Raw genomic sequence first — 20,527 nt, 5'->3', positions numbered from 1 at the left:
GTGGGTGACAACTGAGGTGACATAGACACACCCATGGTGCTTTGCAGCAAGGCAAGAGGGCTTCTTATGTCAGGTTAAAGGACACTGTTACAGGTTAGGTCACTAGCTAAGACAGATATCTACTCAGCTTGTTCCACTGGTGCCTTGAAAAAACCCTGTACAGGAGCATTGCTGGACAAGCATGTATATTTCCATGACCTTTATCAGAACCCAAACATGGAGATTTGGTGCAAAATAAAGTCTGTGTGCTCTCTTACCAGACTGAAGTAATGCCCCAGAACTGACACCGGGTTAATAATGGCATTTTCAGATCTGACTTTGTAAAGCCTGCTTGTTTCTTCTGGAGGGAGAATTTCCACAGATAAGGCAGGTCATACAGTCTCTCCTCTTTGTCTCTCCTTCTGTGTAAAGCCTCACAGAAAGCTATTCCTATTCTCTAAACCTTTCACAATCAACATGCACTAGCAAGAATGTTAACTAGTGCATTGCTGGTTGCTCCTTCCTAGGGAGGTTTGCGGTATGGGAGATATTTCTAAAAGCTTGCTATAAATGAAGAAGTAATTGGGGCTGATTGGTTGGTTGGTGGGTTGTTTTTTTTTTTTGTAGTTTTGCAATACTTACTCCAGTTTACAGAGATGGGATTAGTTTTATTCATGTATATTTACCCACTTGGAAGAGTACATATCTGGCTTCGCTGGGTGCTTTTTCTGCTTCCATGTTTTACCAGTCCTTTCCTTCAATGATCTGAGGTGATTTTGTATCAAAGAACTGAGCTGAACAAGTGTTCAATGTTAAACCAGGTCTATCACCAAGGAACCTGAGTGGTGAATATACACACTATCAGTCCATTTTTGACCTTAAAAAATGTTGCTGGAACTACACCATTGTTAGTTTTGGGGTTTTTTTCATGGATATGGGGTTTATGTCTCTAAGAAGAAGGATGAAGCTGATCACAGTAGATCAGAGGGAGTTTTAAGCATCTCCCAGCCCTAGCAGGAGAAGAACTGAACTGAAGCATTGTCTCTGTGCAGGAGGGGAGAGGATCAGAGCTCTCATCTGCAGCCCAGATGATAAAAGAGATCTTGCTTGACATGTGGAGGAAAGGTGGGAATTTTTTTCCCTTTCCTGAATAATGTGACTTTCCGGTATCACAAGGCAGTCTTCAGTGCACTAACCCTGCCTGTCCCAGGAGGCCTTGAGTCACACACAGTCTTTGTGTAACTCGTGGCACTTCTCTCACTCAGGTAAGCTTTGGGTTGGAAAACTTCAGGTCTGGTTTCAAGCCCTGGGGAGTTGCCATCCAGCACCATCTTCCATACAAAGTTATCCAGGACATTCCTTTGCATGCTCATCTGCCTGGGCCACACCGATTTGCTCTCTCTCCTGAGCTGCTGAGTTTCTCACTAAGCAAAGGAATGTGTAAATAGGACAGGCTTAAGTACAATGAATTGAATATTGACACTCTGCTTTCACTAGTGGTGCTTAGCCTGGGCATAAAAAATTCTTTTATTTGAGGAGCCTGGTCTCCTTCAATATAACTCTAAACAGAACGTGTGCATTTACGTGAGCAGAAATGTGTGTTTTGTACATGTTCTCTGGGCTGGCTGCAAGGGGGTGGCCCACACTCCTCCATATAAGGCTCTGAACTTCCTCATCTGCCAGTAGTTTTTTACACGTGCCAAAATGAAGCGTAAAAGGTCCAGGGCTGTCCCTATACCCACATCCCACTGCCAAAGGAAATGCAAGCTGCTGAGCAAAGGGAGTTGCTTTTCAATAACTCTGCTTGTGCCAACAATACGTGAAGCAAAATACGTACAAGTCATAACAGCTGTAGGTGATCCAATCCAGTGATCAGGAATAATAAACACAGGACACATAACTGGGGTACAGAAGAGGGTGATTTAATAAAAGAACATGACACATCACTGGCAGTGGCAGCCTGGGTTTGTTTCTGATGAAGATTAAGAGAATTGGCATAACAGGAAATTGTTTTCTGCTACAAAGGGAAATCAATTGTTTTTAAGCACATAGCAGTGTAATTAGCAAATCTTACTAATTGCTGTGAAACAGAAATACAAGTGTACATTGCTGGGCTGGTTAAGCCAAGGAAGTATTGTGATAAAGATGTGTAGAAGCTTTCAGAAGTGAATATTTTTCTTAAGTACGTCTCCATCCCTGGAGAGCCACGTGGCTGGATGAAACAGCAAGGGTGCAACAAAAACATATAATTCCCAATTTTCCCATGTGAAAGAGCATTTAAAAACATCTGTTAGTCAGAGAGCTTCTCCTAGGACATGCACGGAAGAACTGAGTAGATGCACTGACTGCATCTGGCAAATCCACTCGAAGTCCACCAAACCACGTGAGGCCAGTGACTGATGGCAGGATGTCGTCTGACCTGTGGAGTGCTTCCAGCACAGCATTACTGGAGGCCACGTATGTTGGTTAAAAAGGTCACGGTGCTGTTTGTGTTAATGCACTGATAAAGAGGCAGGGAAACAGAGCTGGAAAATTCTCCAGGCAAGCTCTTGTTCTGATAAAAGGCTCTTTTCAGTAGAAAATGGAGAAAACAAACTATTCCACATTCTTTTGAGCAGGGGTAGGAAAGCCAACAGAGCTGTCTGCATCAGTCTAGTGCAAATCCACAGCCACTGAAAGGAAGCGTTCTGACCCATGGAGTGACAGCTAAGGAAGACCAGTGACTCCAACACTGCTGATGGCACCTGGAGAAACTGAGGAGAGGAAGGTAAAGGCTCTTGTCTGCCCTGGAGCAGCAGCCAGGCGCCTGGCACCCAGCTCTGGCCTTCCTCATGGAGACCGAGCTGCTGCATCTCAGAGGTCTGCAGCTTCTCTCTCTGCTGCTTCCTGGGTTCCTGTTTGGGATCTTGGCGATTCTCCATGGCTCCTCTAACCTTCCCAAGGTGTGGCCTGCCAGGTAACCCTCCCTGCCTCAGTTTACCCACCTGTAGGCAGGGTCCACAGCATCCCCACTGAATTGATGCTGCAAGTGCAGCTATTTAAGAAGGAACATGATCCTGAAACCCCTTCTGTGAAGCATCTGTACCTCTTCTGACAGGCAGTGTGGAAAGGTGTCCCCATACTGCCCTGGCCTCTCTCTGCGGTTAGTGTTAATTAAATTAGTGTTAATTAGTACTCTTAGCATAATTTCCTGCAGAGATAATGCCCTGTGGTAGACACTTGTACCACGGCAGGAGCAAAACATCCAAGTCTGGATCCATTTCTGCCCTGATCCCAAGGGCATGGGATGTACCAACCCAGGCTGAGCGGTGGGCACCTGGGCTGCCCCCAGTCCCCAGGCTGCCCCTGCAGCTTGGGGATTCAATGTGCTGAGAGCTGGCAGGGCTGCCAGAGCCGGCTGCAGGCAGGGCTGGCCTCCTGAAGGAATGCAGGGGCCCCTGGGGCAGCCCTGAGGAGGAACAACATGTCCCTGCCCTGCCCTGCTGCCTTCCTGAAAACCTTCTGGAAGGCGGAGGCTGAGGTTTGGCCTCCCCACCTCTGCAGCGTCCCATCCCGCAGCTGGCCCCCGGCTTGAGCCCAGCCTTCCCTTCCCACACACAGCAGCCCTCGGACTCACCTCTGCAGTCACCTTGCTTCATCCCTGCCTCCTCCTCCACCCTCTGATTTGCCCTACAGTGCTGTGCATCATCTTCCTAGTATAAAGCATTTGGCAGGTGCAGATAAATGGTACATTCAATGAAAACCTCTATTAGAAAGCTGCAAGGAAAGTCCACCAAGGAAAGCTCCCCCCCCCCACAATTCAGTCAAAAATTCGGAGATGCTGTTGCACTGCCTTGCAAGAAGCTGAGAAACACATTTGCTCCTGCAAGAACCAAGCCAGGCTCTATGCTGGAAATACCTCTGCCTTATAAATTGCTCACTCTGTTTATACTCTAGCACTGAAGCCTTTATTACTTTCTTGCTAAAACACAGCAGAGCACATGTCTTGGGCAGTGTGCAGTCCTGTGGGAAATGACCTGCAGAGACACAGGTACATGACCCTGGAGAGACACAGGTACTGAGGACCAGCCCTGGGCATGTCCACAGCCAACCTGCTGTGCTCACACTCGTTTGCTTGCAAATAGGCAGTGTGAATATGCAATAGTTGCTTTTGGAGAGAGGTCTGGCTACAAACTGGCACCCAGACTCCTCCTAATCATGTTTTTCCATAAACTACACAGCCGCGGGCTGTTGTTAGGGTTTAAAATATGAGGATTTTAAAGCTTTAAAATATGAGGGCGTTTTCTGCCAGATAGAGAAATTATAGGGGGTGGGTAGAGGCGGGGAGAGAGAGAGGCGGAGAGAAAAACTTGTGAACTTGTGGTGGAGAATTTCTTCACATTTTCTCCATCTCTCTGCAATGTGAGCCCAGACACCAACGTGGCAGCGAGAAATAAAGAGAGATGATCCCCTTCCTGCTCTCACTCGCCACTTCCCAGTTCAGCCGGGCAGGCGGAGCTTTGCCCGGCCCGCCGGCCCCGGAGCGCCGCGCTGCCCCAGCGCAAGGCTGCGGTGAGGTGCCAAAAGCTGGCAGCACCACTCGGGGCTGCTTCTCCCCACAGTGAGTGCTTCTCTCACTGCCTCCCTCCACCCCACGGGCAGCTGAGATGGCCACGTGGAGCGGGGCTGAGCACAAACTGTCAGCGTTATTTTGCATAAATAAATGCAGTGTGTAAGCCTTGCCCACAGGAACAAAAACAGATTAAATGAGCGATGTTTAATTTCTTTTTCTCTTCGAGGGGGTAGTAGGGTTTAGAATAAGTTAATTCAAATTGGCACATAGATTTTTGGTCCTGTGCTACAACAGCAATCGTGGACCCCTTAGTTTCTTAATAGGCATGGACTGTAAAAGTCACAGGAACTATAAACATGTAGGACCATATCTAATCACAGCAGAAGGGTCTGCAAGTCAGTGTAGTATTACATCTCCAGTCTAGCAGAAAGTTCAAGTTAATCATCTGCTCACTTGGGAATACCCCTAGCCCAAATCTTGCAGAAAGAATAAATCTGAGCAGGAAACTTCAAAGCTATCTTGCTGCCTAACATCCACTGAAAGCGTTGCGAATTCAACTCCAAAATGCCTTTGAATCGCTTGGCTGTGATCCCCCCTCGAAGGCGCTTGCCATCAAAGTGTCTGCTCATGCATGCAGAGTCTGGAAGGAGGCCAAGCCCAGTGCGAGGGGTTCCCTATCCAAAGGACTTCAGCAGCCTTTTCCACGTCGTCCTCGTAAGCATTGTTCTGCAGACAGCTGATTTGATCCTTTGGCATAGGAAGGAAATGTACTTTACATAGCTGGTGAAGGTCAGCAGCATCCAGAGCAGCCATTTGGCAAGAAGACTGCTTCCCCCCACTCCTTCCCTCCACAGCGTGGTGAGCTCCTGCAGGTCAGACTGTAAAAGGACTTACAGATGTTAGATAAAAAATAACTGCAGAAAATATATGCATGACCCTAAAAGAGAAAGGAAAAAAAAAAAAATACATGATCTGATAGAAGTTAGATTCTTCCTTGGTTTGTGTGTTGAAAGCTGAAAATAGAGACATCTATTCCCTAAATCCTTCTGCTCCACCAAATGGTTTTTTTAGACACAAGTCTGAGTCTCTGATGTGCTGGATAGGAGCATGGCTTTCCCTGATTAACTTTACATCCTTTGGGGAGAGGGAGGCAAGAAGGTGCACAACATGTAATTTCCTTTCCAACTGCTCTTTGTCCATGTTGCATATTCCTCTGGTGAGTAAAGCAATGCTGGGGCTCACGCTCCCATCCTTATCTACCTGATGCTCTGTTTCCTTTCTGTCATTCTCCATACAAATATGAACTCAAGATGTGGTTCAGTACCAACTTTGTTGTTACCTACTGTTTTAACACTGAAGCTTGCCCATTTTAGATAAAAGTGCTCATAACTGAAAGTTAAGCATCTCAGCTAAACCCATCTCCAAAAGCATCCTAAAGCCAGCAGTGAGGAGGAGATATCTCACGCCTCAGTCACTTGCTGTGGTTCTCCTTGTCAGCCCAGGATGTTGCCAAAAACAGACTTCCAGGAGCCCTTTCTGAGGATGCTCTTTAGATACTGAAACTGTCTTGGCTTTCATTGCCCCACCTGAGATTTACCTCAAACTTGACAGTTTTGGTCAAGACCCACAAAAGGGGTAGTTACTCTCACTCTTGGCAACTAGTGGCCTCAGCATGAAGCAGCTGATGGGGACCACGGTGGCATCTCCCAGACACAAAAATGGGAGGCTTGCAAACCCTTTCCACTCCAGCCAAAAGAGCTCTGGTACAGACAGGGATTTGTTGTTGGACATCCAGATGGAGGCTAAACCCTCCTCCTGAACTGGTGGAGCTTGTGCAAAGTGGGGTTTTAGTCCCCAGGCACCCAGCTTCTCCCAAAGTAAAACAGGGCTTGTGGGGATCAGCCTGAGGGAGCTGTGATATCTCTCCTTCCCTCATCCCCAAAGCAGAGGAGGGCTTGGAAAGGTTTCATAGATGGGATTGCTTGATAGTTGAGATGTTTCCCTGATACTGTGAAAAGCTCCAACATTATCAATCTCTTTAAAAAGTGGCAGGCCATGGTTAGTAGCAATATGTGCTGGGGTCCCCCTTCTCCAGGTCCTGAGGACTGGGGGAGCTCCACTGCTGTGCTTTTCCCTGTCTTCCCCAGAAACCACAAACCCCCTTACCTAAAGCTGAGCTATGGCTGGGCCAACTTTTCTGTTCAAAGTTCATCAGTTTATCAGCTCAAGCTCCAGCATAAGGCTGTTGCTGCAGGGATGAGCCTCCAGCCTCTCATTCCAGCTCAGAGTCTCTTTGGAGACACCACCCGAGTTCTGAGGTTGCCTTGAAAGAAGACAAGGCACCTTTCCCAGGGGCTCACAGTGCCATCATTTTTAAGCACATTGGGCCAGCTCTCACAGGAAGAGGCAGGATATTTTAGGTCTGGCCTCAGTTGCTCAGGAGTGTTTTTGTAAGGTAATGGGTCAAAGAGGGGAGGAGATTTATTTTTTGTTTCTGACATATTTTGGTCACAGCCCAATTCACCATTATTAAAGGCAATGAATTTCCACATTCCTTAACATTTGGCCCTCCCTCCTGGAGCCTGGGGGGGAATTACAATAAGAGGTTATGGGAATGCAGGACACGTGCCTGAGCCTGTAGGATCAACTGCACCAGTAAGTTTACTTAGAGGTACCACAGCTCCCTACCAAGCAGCCTCTCCCAGGAGTCTGACAGAGTTCCTGCTGCAGGCCCCCAAACTCTGGGCACCCCCACCTGTGTTTTGCCATGGAAATTTTGCAACTGGCCCCAGCTGACAGATGAGGGAGGTGGGGATGTAAAGTGTAGAATCACGTGAGTAAGCCTTTAATCGTGGGTACAAAATCTCCCAGCCATATTGGGGCACCCCAAATGCAGTTTTACACACAGATCCTTGCAAGCATCTGGGAACAGCATGATTCGCCCAATCCCTATGTATTACATATATGCCACCAAACTCCAAAGCAACAATAATTTTATGATGTCATGATCCATCTGCTTCTTTCCTGATATAAATGTCTCTGGAGTTGGTCTTGCTGCAGTTACTTGTATGATGCTGGATAATAGGGTGGGGGGTTCCCAGAGGTGTCAGAAAGGCTGGGATGCTGATGTTACCTTGGATATCCTTTATTCTTCAGACTAGGGGTCATCCTCCTACAATGATCCAGCATCCTCTATTCATGCTTACTTAAACATGACTATCCAGCATAGAATGTCTATCTACACCAAGAAAATTCATACAATTTCCTACTATGCAGACTAATTGCTCCAATAGGTATGGTATGAGATTTTCCTCGCAGTTTTTCATGGGGGAGTAGGGCTGGTTTGTGTTTTTTCCCGACGAGCGTCTGTGACTTTTCACAAGGCTTCTTCAGGAAGGTTTCCGGGCTGCAGGGTGAAAAAGAGGTGTATTATGCAGCGGGGAGACGAGGCAAAAACACCTTCCATGCATCACCCGGGTGACTTTTTAACCACCGTGCGCACCCCCGTCCTTCCCTGCCCTGCTGCCTGACCCGAGCCCTTCCCGAGCCTCACCGGACCCCGCGGGACGTCTCCTCGGACAGACCCCGCGCGCGCCCGCCACCGAGCGGGGACGAGCGGCGCGCGCTGCTGGGTGGGCGTGGTTTGGGGGCGCGGTCCGTGAAGCCACGCCCCCTTCCCGCGCCCACAGCCACGCCCCCAGCGGGGACGGGCGCGGCGGGCGCGCGGCGGGACGGAGCGGCTGCCGCTGCCGGCGCTGCCTTGATCCCGGCGGGAAAGAGGAGACAAGGAAGAAGAAGAGGAAGAGGAGGAGGAGGAAGAAGAAGAAGAAGAAAAAGAAGAAAAAAAAAGGCAGGGGTTTTCCCGTTACGCCGGGCAGGATGGACAAGTACGACGATCTAGGTCTGGAAGCAAGCAAGTTCATCGAGGACCTCAACATGTACGAGGCCTCCAAGGACGGGCTCTTTCGGGTGGACAAAGCTGCCGGCAACAACCCCGAGTTCGAGGAGACCAGGCGGGTGTTCGCCACCAAGATGGCCAAGATCCACCTCCAGCAGCAGCAGCAGCAGCAGCAGCAGGAGGAGATGCTGATGGCCGCGATGAACGGAGGGGCTGCCGCCTTCCACCCCCCCCGTAGCAGCCCGCCGGCGGCGCGGGGTTCGAAGCCGCCCCTCGCCGCCGAGGGGCCGCGAGCGAGGCCCTGCGAGGGAGGGGAGCGGGGCTTCGGAGAGAGCGGCGCACGTGCCGAGGCCCCGGGCAGCCAGGCCGGGCGCCGGGGCTGGGAAGCGGAGCCCGACAGGATCCCCCGGGTGGGGGGCTCACAGCCCGGCGCGGGGCGCGGGGAGCAACAGGCTGGGAGCCCCGGCGACCCGCAGCCCTGCCGCGGCGGGCCGGAGAACGGCGGCGAGGGCAGGCGAGGTGTCGGGGGCCGTGACCCGATGCCAGCCGGACAGAGGTCCTCCTCCTTCTCGAGCGCCGGGACCCCCCCGGCACCCTCGGTGGGGCCAGAGGAGCCTCCGCCACAGCAGAGGGCCTCATCCTTCTCGGCACCCTCGGCGCAGCCCACTCGAGGGTTTTCAGGCTCCGCTGAGCCCTGCGGTCCCAAAGCCGGAGGAGATGGCAACCAGCCGTGGTACCAGGGTGTCTCGCTGTCCTTCCCGCCGGGCTCCGCACCCGCTGCTCCCAGCGTGGAATACCAGCACGCCTATCCCAGCCCAGCCGGTCACTTCGTGGCCCACGGTCAGAACCACAGGCCCGGCGGCAGCAGCAGCAGCGGGAGCCCTGAGCCCGGCTCCTCGCGCCTGGCCTCGCGAGGCATGGTGGCTCCCAGCGCGCCGCAGATGCTTTTCCCGGAGGGTGTGAGCGGGCCACGGTCAGACTCTGGGCACCTGGATGGCTCCAGCGCAGCAAAGGTGAAGCTGCCCTGCCAGACCCTCCTTCCGCAGCCAGAGCAAGGGCCATCGGCGGCCGAGCTGAAGCTGGAGGCACTGACCCAGCGCCTGGAGCAGGAGATGGATGCTCGGCCAAAGGCCGATTACTTTGGTAAGGAAGGAGGCAGTCCGCCTGTCGGCACCAGGAGGGCTCATTGCAAGGTGTCACGGCAAGGTTCAGACCTGCAGGGTTGTATTTGCCTGTACATCTGCTTGGTTGTGTTCCATCAGTTGCCCAGAGCAGAGTTTTTTTCTTAATTTAACTTTTATTTATCTCAGGGATTAGAAGCTCTTCCTCCTGCGACACCTTTTTCTTTAATCCTACCTCTCTAATTTTAAAGCAAGGGTAGTTTAGCAGCTATTTTGGGGGGGAGGAGGGGGGGGCAGTGCTAGGAAGAAGCTGGAACAGCATATTTTGAAATGTCCTTCATTGCCAGCAGGGAGGCACTTAACTTTTCTTGAAAATACTCCTGTTTCTCTGTGTCTTACAAGGATGCTTCCCGACCACGTGTGGGCGGGAAGGCAGCCATCCAACCTGCGGAGGAGTCATGCCTGCATAGGCTGCCGTCATAGAGAAGGGTATGGAGCTCAGGGAAGAGAGAAGTAGCTTGGGGATGGGGAGGGCGGTGGTTTCCCTAAGTTGCCAGGATTTCCCTCTGCCCCCAGGTGCTGGTTCCCATCAGCAGTGAAAGGATTGGTGCATCCTGAAGATGGCAGAACAGGCAGTAGGCATGTTCTTCCCTAAATCTTGGGTCTGTGAGGAGTCCAGATCACTGCCAGAGGTTTTCACTGGCACTTGGCAGTGAAAAGGAACCACTTCCATGCAAGGATCTCCCCATGAGAACATTAAATGTCCTTCTGGATTAAACTGACTTGCAGCCCCAGGAGGGTGGGAGGTCAGAGGCAAATTGCGTGTTTCCTTTGCCTGCTGTGCCACTTCACAATTTAACAGCTCAGCTTTTGGGAGAGGGAAAGCCAGAGTTCATGGGAAGGCTGGAAACTTCACGATTAACTTAAGAAATGACGGGAGCAGGCCAGGTGTACGGATTTTCCTCATGATTTTAGACCTGCAGTCGTAGAACAGAGACAGATTAAACTGTTCAGCCTGGTGCTGAGGAAGGGTTTGCATCTCAGCCTGCACAGGTGCTGTTGCACAGAGTCTTGTCTGGTGGGGTCGGTGGGTGGCTCAGTGGTGCTCTGAGCCACACAAGAGCTTCACACCAAGCTTTGGGGATGTAGCTGGAGGGACCACGAGTGCTCAGCTGCAGATTGTATAACAAATTGTGTTTCTTGGCAGCAGGCGGGGGGGACTTGCCCGCAGAGGCTGTGCCGGGGTTGTTTATCTTGGTATCCGAGACTGGATTAAGCTCTGTGGCAGGGCAGGGGCATTTTTTATGCCGTCGCAGGAAAGTGATGTGTTGAGCTGCTCTACTCACAGTGTTTTGGCCTGGAAGTGAGTTTTGGCACTTTCCGTCCCATGCAGGAAGCGTGCAGTTTGAATGAGCGCAACGGGGCTGGGACAGCAGGCTCGTGGGAGGTGCTGCTGGAAAATGGGAATGTTTGTCTGGAAGTGACATTCAGCTCCATTTCATGCAGAGGTGTCAGGGGGGTCTCCAACAGACCCTGCTGTGTCTTCTCCTCCCGGTGTATGTGAACCAGCTGGATTGTACCTCATCCAAAGTGTGCCTGGGGATGGGCTCAGGAGGCAGAGAAACCCAGTTGATTGTTAGATTGCTTTTACATTTTTGTCACAAAATAAGGATGCGAGGCAGGATGAGGCTTTTGTGGGAGATTTATAGTTTAACAGGAGTATTTTTGGCAGCATGGAGAGCCCAGCTGGTCAGGTGTCTGAGTGAGCCCTAGGGAGGGAGGAGACACAGAGGCTGCCTGATCCCCAGTGAGGTGTTTTGACATCCTCCTCCAGGGGATTTTGCACCAGGATGTGATGTCTCAGAAATTTGGGAAGGAGGAGAGTGAGAGGAAAAAAAAGAAATTATGCAGTCTTGGCAGAGGGAAAAGTAAATTTTTGTGGAACCTCAGCTCAGCAGGCAAAGGTTCAGCAGATCTGCTCTGCTGAGGACCAAGGAACAGGAAGGAGCAAATATCGAAGTATTTTAATTCTGGGCTTCCTCCTTCCCCTTTCTTTCTCACTTTTATTTTCATTTTCTGCACAGTTACCTTACTACCTTTGAAGGTTCAAAGGGCTTTGTTCCTTTGAAGGAACAAAGGGCTCAACTGGCCTACTCAATTATTTTTTGCTATGCTCTACTCTCAAGCTACCGAACTTTAGGATGTAAAATAAACACTTTTATGCAATAGTGATAAAAAGGATCAATAGTTCGTTTTGCAGCAGACTTTTTCCCCAGTGAAGGGAAGTCTTTGTAGCAGCTTTGAAGTTCATCAGAGCCAGGAAATGAAACCAGGACTAAAGTACAGATGACCAAAGTATTTTATAAAAAATACTTTCAGTTCTCCTAATTTTGTGTGCTGCTTTCATAACAAGGGAATGTTTTTGAAGATGGGTCTGTCTGTCAGGTTAACATACTGTCCTTCAGTCTGTCTCAGTCTGGACCAGATTCTGATCATAGTAAAGGGAGCTGCTTTCTCCTTCACTATGTGAAAATGTGTGCTTGTCAGTAAAAGCCTAGGAAAGGATAAGCCAAGAACTAGGCAAAATACAGGTAGGGTGCTGTGCTTAGGAGCAGCAGTCTGGTTATCTGTCAGCACCAGCTTGCTGTGCAAAATTCTTTTGTCTGCTCAGAGTAGGTATAATAAGTGAAAGGAAAGAAACATACAAAGCCAAGAATTCTCTCTGGGGTTTTTTCCTTTTGTTTTTTGGAAGTAGTGACCTATGCATGAGCTGCATGGGCTGCACATGTCTGGAGGAATTTCAGTTCTCCAAGAGAGCTTTTGAAGTGCTGATTTGATTTATGTGGGCTGTCAAGGAGGACACAGGGAGTCTCAGGTGTCATCCAGGTATTTTGCTTGGGGAAGGAAAAGCTGAAGTTGTTCCCTAGAGAGGCTGGTTCTCATGCAGCAGAGAAGAACCCCCATGTCCCTGGGATGTGTCCCTGGGAGGAAGCCAGTTTAGGTTGTATTTAGGTATTGGTATATTATTTCCAGGGTACACTCAGCAGTGAGGTGCCCAGATCCAACTGAATTCCCCAGTATTCCTTTGGGTGCATCAGCCTTCATCTCCTCTTGGTGACAGAAGATTAAATAGGAGTGATGAGATGTAAATCCTTTGCTAGCACCACCCAAATGTTTAGGGTTAGGTGAAGCGACACCATCCCAAAGACTGAAGGTGCCTGATGAGTTTTCAGGTGACACAGATAGACAACAAAACCAAGCATCTGCCTGCACTGCCTGGGAGTGACTTGGTAGAGGAGGGGCCTGGCTGAGGTGTGCTGGGGTCTACAGGGAGGTTTGGCTGCTTGTTTTAGCATGCAGTGCCTTGGTCTGCAGGCACAGATGGGTGCTTTTAGAGATGTAACATGTAACATCACGTTTTTACCAGTGCTTTTTTCATACAGCTAGATGGAAATCTCCACCTGATGAGTATTATCTACACCCTTACCAAGAGCTTTTTATAAACCATTTTAATGAATAGTTTTTGTGTAATAATTATTTATTAGCTGTTGTATTCTGGCTTCCTTATTGTTTACAGCAGAGCTGATAAGCGGTGGGTGTTTTAGGAGGGCCCTTGGCATCGTGTTTTGCAGTGAAAAAGCTGGGATGCTTCCCAGCAGTCAGACAGAGAATACCTCATAGCAAAGTCTGCAGATTTTTTTTCCCCTTGGCAGAAGCAGAGCAGTAGCTGAATTGCTGAGCCCTGTGGAGACCTGGAAGCCCAGCACCTTTGAATGGGTGTGAGCAGCTCAAGGCCAGCAGTGCTCTTTGGTGCATGGTGAAGTTAGTGTTTCACCACTGCTGAAACCACAATTCACTGTACACACCTGGGGACTTTACTGAACCCTACTGATAGTGGAGCACCAGGACACCTTGTGCAGCAAAAGGAGTCTCAGGGCTGACAAGTGGAGAATTTCTGATTAAAATGAAAATTGTTCTGAGTCTGTTTTGTCTGTGTGTGATGATGACAATGTCATTTCCACTGGGAATGAGCAGAGGCATCCTTTACTGCCTTCTCCTGGGAGAGTACCAAAGCTGAAAGGAGATGCCTGCCTGCAGCAGGGAGGAGGGGAAGGCAGGGAGAGACAGGTTCTGGTGGAACAAGGAAAGCTGGAAGGATCACAACACTTGATACTGCTTGATACTACACTACTTGAGTAGTGGGTGTGTACAGATTGTAAAGCTTATCTCACTGCAAGAAACCAAGCAAGTGAGTGGCCTGGAATATGGCTCTTCAAAATTACAGCAGTATGTGCTTCTCCTCCCTTCCTCTTGGGAACTCAGCTGGGTTTGTGAGCTAAGGAAAAATCTACCAAAAGGAAAGAAAAAGCAAAGAGTGGAGGCAGAGGAGCAATCAGTCTTTCAGTCAGGATACAGTAGGAGTGGGACTGAAAGAAATAAGGAGCCTCATTCATGTGGCATGGGAGTTAACATAATCTCTGACGTCACTATAAGGTACTTAAAATATCGCTGACGTGACTTTGATGGCATTTTCGTCCTTCACTGGCAGTGTGTACACAAAGGTCTGCAGCAAGGTCAGGGGTCAAGAACATGGCAAAAAGGGAACAGAAACTCTGTGGTTCTTTGGGGAGGGAGTACCTGTCCATCTTTGTACAGACAACCCAGTCACTCAGTGATGAATGGAACTGATCTGCCAGGTTTTCCAGGCACTCAATCTCACCTGGGCCTCCAGATCTTGAAATCACCTCTCCAGCAAGAATTACTGCTCAGTAGTGGATAAGCAGCATGGCAAGGCATGCAATGTGTATAATTTAGAGTTTGATGTAGGAATTACTTGGCTAAGGTGACCCATGGGAAGGAGGGTGGGTTCAAGTTCCAGAGAAATTCAAAAGTAAGACCACAAGAATTGAGCATCGCATCGTGTATGACACAGTGAAGGCTTTTCTCAGAAGACAGTCTTTAAAACACATGTGTGCAAGTGGGGGGCTTGGTTCTCCTGGGATAAAATAGGTGGATTAGAGACACAGCAGCTGTACCTGCACAGAGTCCTCCCTGTCAGAGTGAGTGTCAAGGAGAATTCTGATGGGGAAGACCCTTGTGAAGGTACAACTTCTGCCAAGAGGCATCAGGATCTGCTTCTGGATTAGCTGTGTGCATGTGTGGACAGATGGGAATGATGATACCAGAGGTGCAAGGGCTGGTGGGGTTCTTCTAGGTTTAGCTGGGGGTTCTTCAGCATAAATCCAGCCTCCTGTAGGGAGGGGACAAAAAGCAGTCGCATCTGATAGAGAAGAGTCAATCTGATTGCTGAAATGTGGCTTGCATAGAGTATGTGGAAGGAGTAGGACAGACTTGCTGTTGCTGGATTAGTCAGATAAGCAGACCCACACCACCGGAATCGTCCTGCCCCTCCATTCCTCTTACCTGAGACCAAAGTGCATGGCAAAGAAATCTCACCATTGAAGCACTGTCACATTTCAAAATGAAATTATAATATCACATTCAAAATTAAGTGATAATATTAGTAAATATTAGTAAACCCAACCAGGAGCACAGGTAGGAAAGCTTGGCCGTGCTGTGTGTTGCTGAGAAGGGAGGTGCTGCTGAAAAGAAGGGGGATGCTGTTGGAAGAACTGTGGTCTTATTCTGTAGATTGATGCTGTCTGAAATGTGGAAATAAATCCTAGTCCCAGAAAATGCTGCTGTTCAGCATGGCTTGTGTTGAATTTTTAGTGAGTGGGATACAGTAAGTAACTAAACTTCTTCTGGTGAGTGTGAAATAGCAACACTTGGAGGAAAAGATGTCTCCAGGGGCTTTGAGTCTGGTGATAAATGGAAGTGCACTTGTTGAATTTTGAGGGTGGGACTGACATTTCAGACTGAGTACCGGGTTTGCTTTCATTTCTCACAGCCCTTGAGGTCTGCATCCAGCCTGTTGGATCACGTGAACTGAGGCTGTTACTGGTGACAGGCTTTTTGGTCTGCAGTGCTGAGATGGAGTGTGGCAAGTGCTGGAAAGGGGCTTACAGGGCATGTTTTCGGTCCCAGCTCCGTTCCAAAGGTCCCTTTGTTCAGACTCTCAGCTGCAGTGCGGGTGGTTGCTTGCTGCATGATGCAAAAAAGAACAGAGATTTCTTTGTTGTCCAGGGACGGCTGCCCTGCCGGCAGAAATTGAACTAAAATCAGCAATTTCCATCCCTTTCCCTTCCCAAATCTGGCTACTATTCTGCCTGTGTGCTTGGGCATGAATCTAGTGGTGCTGTACATGTGTGCTGGTTTGGGTTTGTCATCCTGGTGGTAAAAGAGAAACCCGTCATTTCTTCTTAATAACGTTGTCTAAAGTTAAGAACTGTAATTTCAGAGGGGATGTCTGTTGGCATTGGTGCTTGCACAAACACTTGTTAGCAGCTACAAAGTTACCAAGCACAGGAATTGGGGATTTTGCTGAACCATAGCTACTCAGGATCCCTCTGCTTCACAGTGAGGACAGAAGTTTTTGCTAAAAGCCACTCCATGCCAAGAAAATTACCCAGAACTGCTGACTAGTGTCAGTGGCATGTGGGGCTGGAGTGATGCTGCTGGCATTTTAACACCAGCAGAAAGCACAGTCAGCACTGTTTGAGGAAACAGCCATTGGAGCTGGCATGGAGCAGGGTGCAGAGTGCGTTTTGCAGTGGGATGGGGTTGGAGGAGGCCCTGGTTGTGCTGGCTTCCATCAGCTGGCCTTGCACACATGCTGCCGACCTCAGCGGCTGGCTGCTGTCAGCAACAGGTTCTTCCTTGCTTTTCCCTTGCTTAGCCTAAGCCAAAAGATCAGGGTCATTGTGACAGCAGGGACTGAATGGAAAAAAAAGGAAAGTGGAAAGGAAAATTTAGTAAAAATCTTTTTTTTTCCCCCCCTGCTTTCAGGCCAGGTGTGCTGAGTGTCAGAGATGAAGGCTCAAGTATGTTGGTTATAATACTTCAGAATATTTTATCTGGAAAGAGCAAAGACTTATTTAGAGAGTAATTTCACTTGCTACCGAGATTTAGTAGGCTTTCAAGTAAGATTTAGCAGATACATGTAAGAACATAAACTGGATTTGGATGGCTATAATTTTTCAATTGTCAGCCCTGGCACAGGATAGGTATGAATATTTATAGCATGTCTGGTTATTACATATTTGAGTAATTTTGCACATTGGAGTTATTATGGAAAACATTGTCAATTTATTTTAAAAGCCCATTTCATTCCATGACTTTATTTTCCATGTTTTAGGGGTCTAAATATTGAAAGAAGTGTGTGAAAGGGTTCATCAGGGGGTGAAGTGGAGCATGGGCAGAAAGGAAAAGGTGGAAGGGTGGTTGGGGAGGTTGAGGGGTGGGAGGTGGAGGAAAGTTTTGGTAGAGATGCGAGAGCCTTGACAGCTCCTGCAGGATCTGTTCTGTCGGGAGCCCAGAGGGGCAATGCCTGTGCTCTGAGGCGTAATGGGGTAGACAGGAGAGATGGCAGAGACAATTTCTGCCCTCCACGGGGTTTGCCTTAGCCTACTTAATAGTGGTTTATGCCTGCCAGCATCTTTACTGGGCGCTGTGCCTACATTCAGCTGCTGTGCCTTCTGCCTCCCGCTTCTTCTTGCTGCTCATCCACAGTCAGTGTCACCCGGCTGCTTTGTGGGAAGGAGGGAACTGGAGCATGCTGGTGAAATTTTCTGGAGCAGCCATTCATTGGCACGGAGAAGGGGAAAATGCAGCGCTTACAGTGCAATAAGTACGTTGGCTCTGTGGAAAGCCTGGTGGGTGTCGTGGAAAATTGGCAGGTTTTCTGCTCCCGAAAGTTTCTGCTCGGCATTGCTGTACTCAAGAGGGAATTGTGAGTCGTTAGCTCTTGTGTCAGATCATAGCACAGAAATTCAGGCTGCCGCTGAATGTGTGCATTCCTGGGAGAGCACATCCATTTGAAAAGCTAATTTTTCTTATCTTTGCCTTGACCTTTTTTTCCATTATTAATCCTTTTTCTAATGCCTGTATGATTTATCTTTCTTAAAATGTTTTTTCAATAAATGAGATAAACCTGCTCAATTCAAAAAGAACCAGAAAGATTTGTTTGCTTGGTGCCAGCCTGAGTGCTGGGGTGGGCCCACAGCCAAGTGAGTGTTTCAGTTGGTGTAGGATTTGGACAAAACAAAGTAACTAATTATTCTTCTCTCCAGGTTTGTGTCAGTGTGGACTCTGGCTCCGAGTGCAGCAGGACTTGGCGCAGCACTAGGACAGCTTTCAATGCGCTGGTTGAATGCACGCAGGCAGCTGCAGCATAGAGAGCCGGGTCTGCTCTGCAAAAACCTGGGAAATTCAAGTGTTTGCTTTTCAGCAGCCATGTGTGTGCTACTGCAAAGGACTCCCGAGTGTTTTTATCCTTGTAGTGTGAAAACTGACCACCATGGCTATTGGGTGAAGGAAGAAATTGTTACTTGCCCTGGCAGCGCAAGCCTGGTGCTGCCAGAGTTGAGTTCCTTTTTTCAGTGCTGTTGTAAGCACAATGGACTTCTTCCTAACTTTCTCCAGGCTTTTTCAATTACTCTGGAGCTTGCAGTGCCCCAAAAGAAGTGAAATCTTGTTTACCACCCTTAGCATAACTAAGGATCTCCAGCAAGATGATGCTGTTCCTCCTCCTGGGCCGGTAGGAGTGAGGTGTGACTCACAGTCCCTTGACCAGGGATTTTAAGAGCCAGGATTAATAGGGCTGGGTAGTGTGGTGCAGGGAGAGACCTGGAGATGAAGTCACATAAGAGTCACTACACACCAGAGACAGAAACACATAATCTGTTTCTCCTTCACACTGCCCCTTATTCATTTATTTGCTTAAACAGTGATTCAGATTTCTCAGTTAGGGGTAGTTTAAGGGTGATTCTGCTTTAAAAGCAGCCTGTCACAATCACAGGGTAATACCTGAAGTAAGTAAACTGGCTTGATGTGCCATTTCCTTGTTAAGAGAGGTAGATGTCAGGTAGTTTAGCTCTGTTTTGTTGGGAAATCATTAGGGCCTTCAGCAGGCACAACAGGGGTCTGAAATGGATGATTTAAAGGAGCTAAGTGAAAAGCTGTGTTTTCCTCACATCAATTGCAACCAACAAGTTTATCTTATACAGTGAGTGGCAGAAACTATTGGTCTGTGAAGAGCTCTGAGCACCACTTACTGACACTCACTGCTTTTTTGAGGGTCCTTCAGTAGCTTTGGATGTATGTAAAGGAAGGAGATGTCACTGTACCTGGACAGGACTGTTCTTGTGCAGTTTGTTTTTCGGAAAAGTCTTTATTTGTGGAGGTTTGATGACTGCCATGACCACTGTTAACAATGTCCCTCAGGGCAGGTGACGCTGATGTCGCCTACATCTGGTGGCTTCAGTGAACCGCGTGGTCCTAAGCTGTTCAGCCACCAAGACAAGCTACATGTGTTGTCACCTCACCAGTGTCCCCAGCCACCCCACTGGGTCCCACTTGTGACCTCTCTTCTCTCCCCAGGTACCTGCGTCAAGTGCAACAAGGGCGTGTATGGAGCAAACCAGGCTTGCCAGGCCATGGGCAACCTCTACCATGACAGCTGCTTCACCTGTGGAGCCTGCAGTGAGTATCCCTGGCCTGGTCTGATGCTGGTGCCAGGCCCTGCATGCAAACACTTCGGGCTTAACATTTTTCTGGTGTAAAAGGGCAAGAAAATAAAGTGGTTATTAAACTATCTCTCAGCTGGAGTCTGCTGCAGCTGTATGACTTGGTGGTGGTGGTGGTGCTTGCTGTTTGTTTTTGAATGGATTGTTGCAAGGCATGTAGAAAAGATATTTTGGATTGTGCCAGCCTTCTGCCTTCTGGTATGGGGGATGGTTGTTTTCATTCCTCTGCCTCTCAATTACAGCCACATTTGCTTACAAGAGTATTTTTTCAAAGTGGCAGTGAATATGCCTTAGCTGGCATGTTTTTTGTCTCAGCAGGCTTTACTTTTCAGATGGAGCTGCTGCAAGGGTAAATCCAGTGACAGTGTTTTCACTGTGTGCATTATCTTTTACTTGATAAAATCATTTTGTACCTCTAAAATACCTCCAGTCAAAGCATGTAAGTGCATGAATGATCCAGGTTACATATCTTGCTTGTTCTTTCTCCAGAGAAATGCAGCCATGCCCTGAGATAAGGGGCATGTCTCTGCCAGCTTGGCTTGTGGTTTTTGCTGGGAGGGAACTGGTTACTGTGCAGAGGTATCAGGCTGGAAGCAGTGATGAGCCCTGTGAAATCTACCCAAGATGCAGAGTAAATAGTTCAGCTGGCCCTGCTGACTTCCCTCAGTTGGACCTCCCTGTGGGTCACTTGTCAGATTCACATCTGGAGCTTGCTGGGACATACAGCAATGTATGGATCCTCCTAAGCAGCTTTTTGAAGAGGTCTGTGATGGAGCTGGAGTGAAGAACTGGCCACTTGATTTTAAACTGCGGCTGTGTTTGTAAGACAGTGGTTTTTCTGTTTTGTTATGTTTAACTCCAGCACTAGTAGCGTATTTTTAGAAGTGTAGCTGTATATGTGGTGGCAGAAAAAATAATAATCTTCTGCTGCTTTTGTATATATGAGTTTGGTTTTCCCAGATGAGACTGAGGGTTTTTCTCCTGAGCTGTATTTAGAGTTATAAACTCATCAGGACTGCATGTGTTTTATTTGGAGCTGTAAAGTTGGAATAAATATAGAAAGATGTGTATGCTTTTTAATAATAGCTGAGCCTTGAACTATGCCCGTTTCCCAGCTGTTCTACACCAGCTGCCCTGCCTCACCTATGTTTTTAGTAGAACATTTCACCCTCATCTGACCGAAAATAGGAAAACTGAAAAGAGAAAGTGGTTTTTGCATATAGTGGCAGTTTCCTAGAGGCTCAGAAGTCAGCTGCTCACTCTTCTGTCCTTTCTTTTAAATTAATTTGAAATTAATCTTCTCCCATGGAGAGGATTCCTGGCTGCAGCT

The 20,527-nt window shown here is 48.5% G+C and overlaps 1 protein-coding gene across 2 annotated transcripts in view; it reads left to right on the top strand.

Moving 5' to 3' along the window:
* Window positions 1–8,229: 8,229 nt before the first annotated feature.
* LIMD1 (LIM domain containing 1) overlaps window positions 8,230–20,527 on the top strand; it is a 33,394-nt gene continuing 21,096 nt past the window's right edge. The window contains exons 1-2 of one of the 2 annotated variants that reach the window (XM_023919852.2): window positions 8,230–9,572; window positions 19,052–19,153. In XM_023919852.2, coding sequence (XP_023775620.2) covers window positions 8,411–9,572; window positions 19,052–19,153 — 1,264 coding nt within the window. In that variant the 5' untranslated portion in view covers window positions 8,230–8,410. The remainder of the gene's footprint in view (window positions 9,573–19,051; window positions 19,154–20,527) is intronic. The other variant, XR_015275560.1, reaches the window with a different exon arrangement.

This window comes from Cyanistes caeruleus, chromosome 1 (assembly GCF_971803275.1).
Source record: "Cyanistes caeruleus chromosome 1, bCyaCae1.hap1.1, whole genome shotgun sequence".
NCBI lineage: Eukaryota > Metazoa > Chordata > Aves > Passeriformes > Paridae > Cyanistes > Cyanistes caeruleus.
The sequence above is the reverse complement of the archived record's forward strand: the minus strand, read 5'-3'. Positions and strand labels throughout refer to the sequence as shown.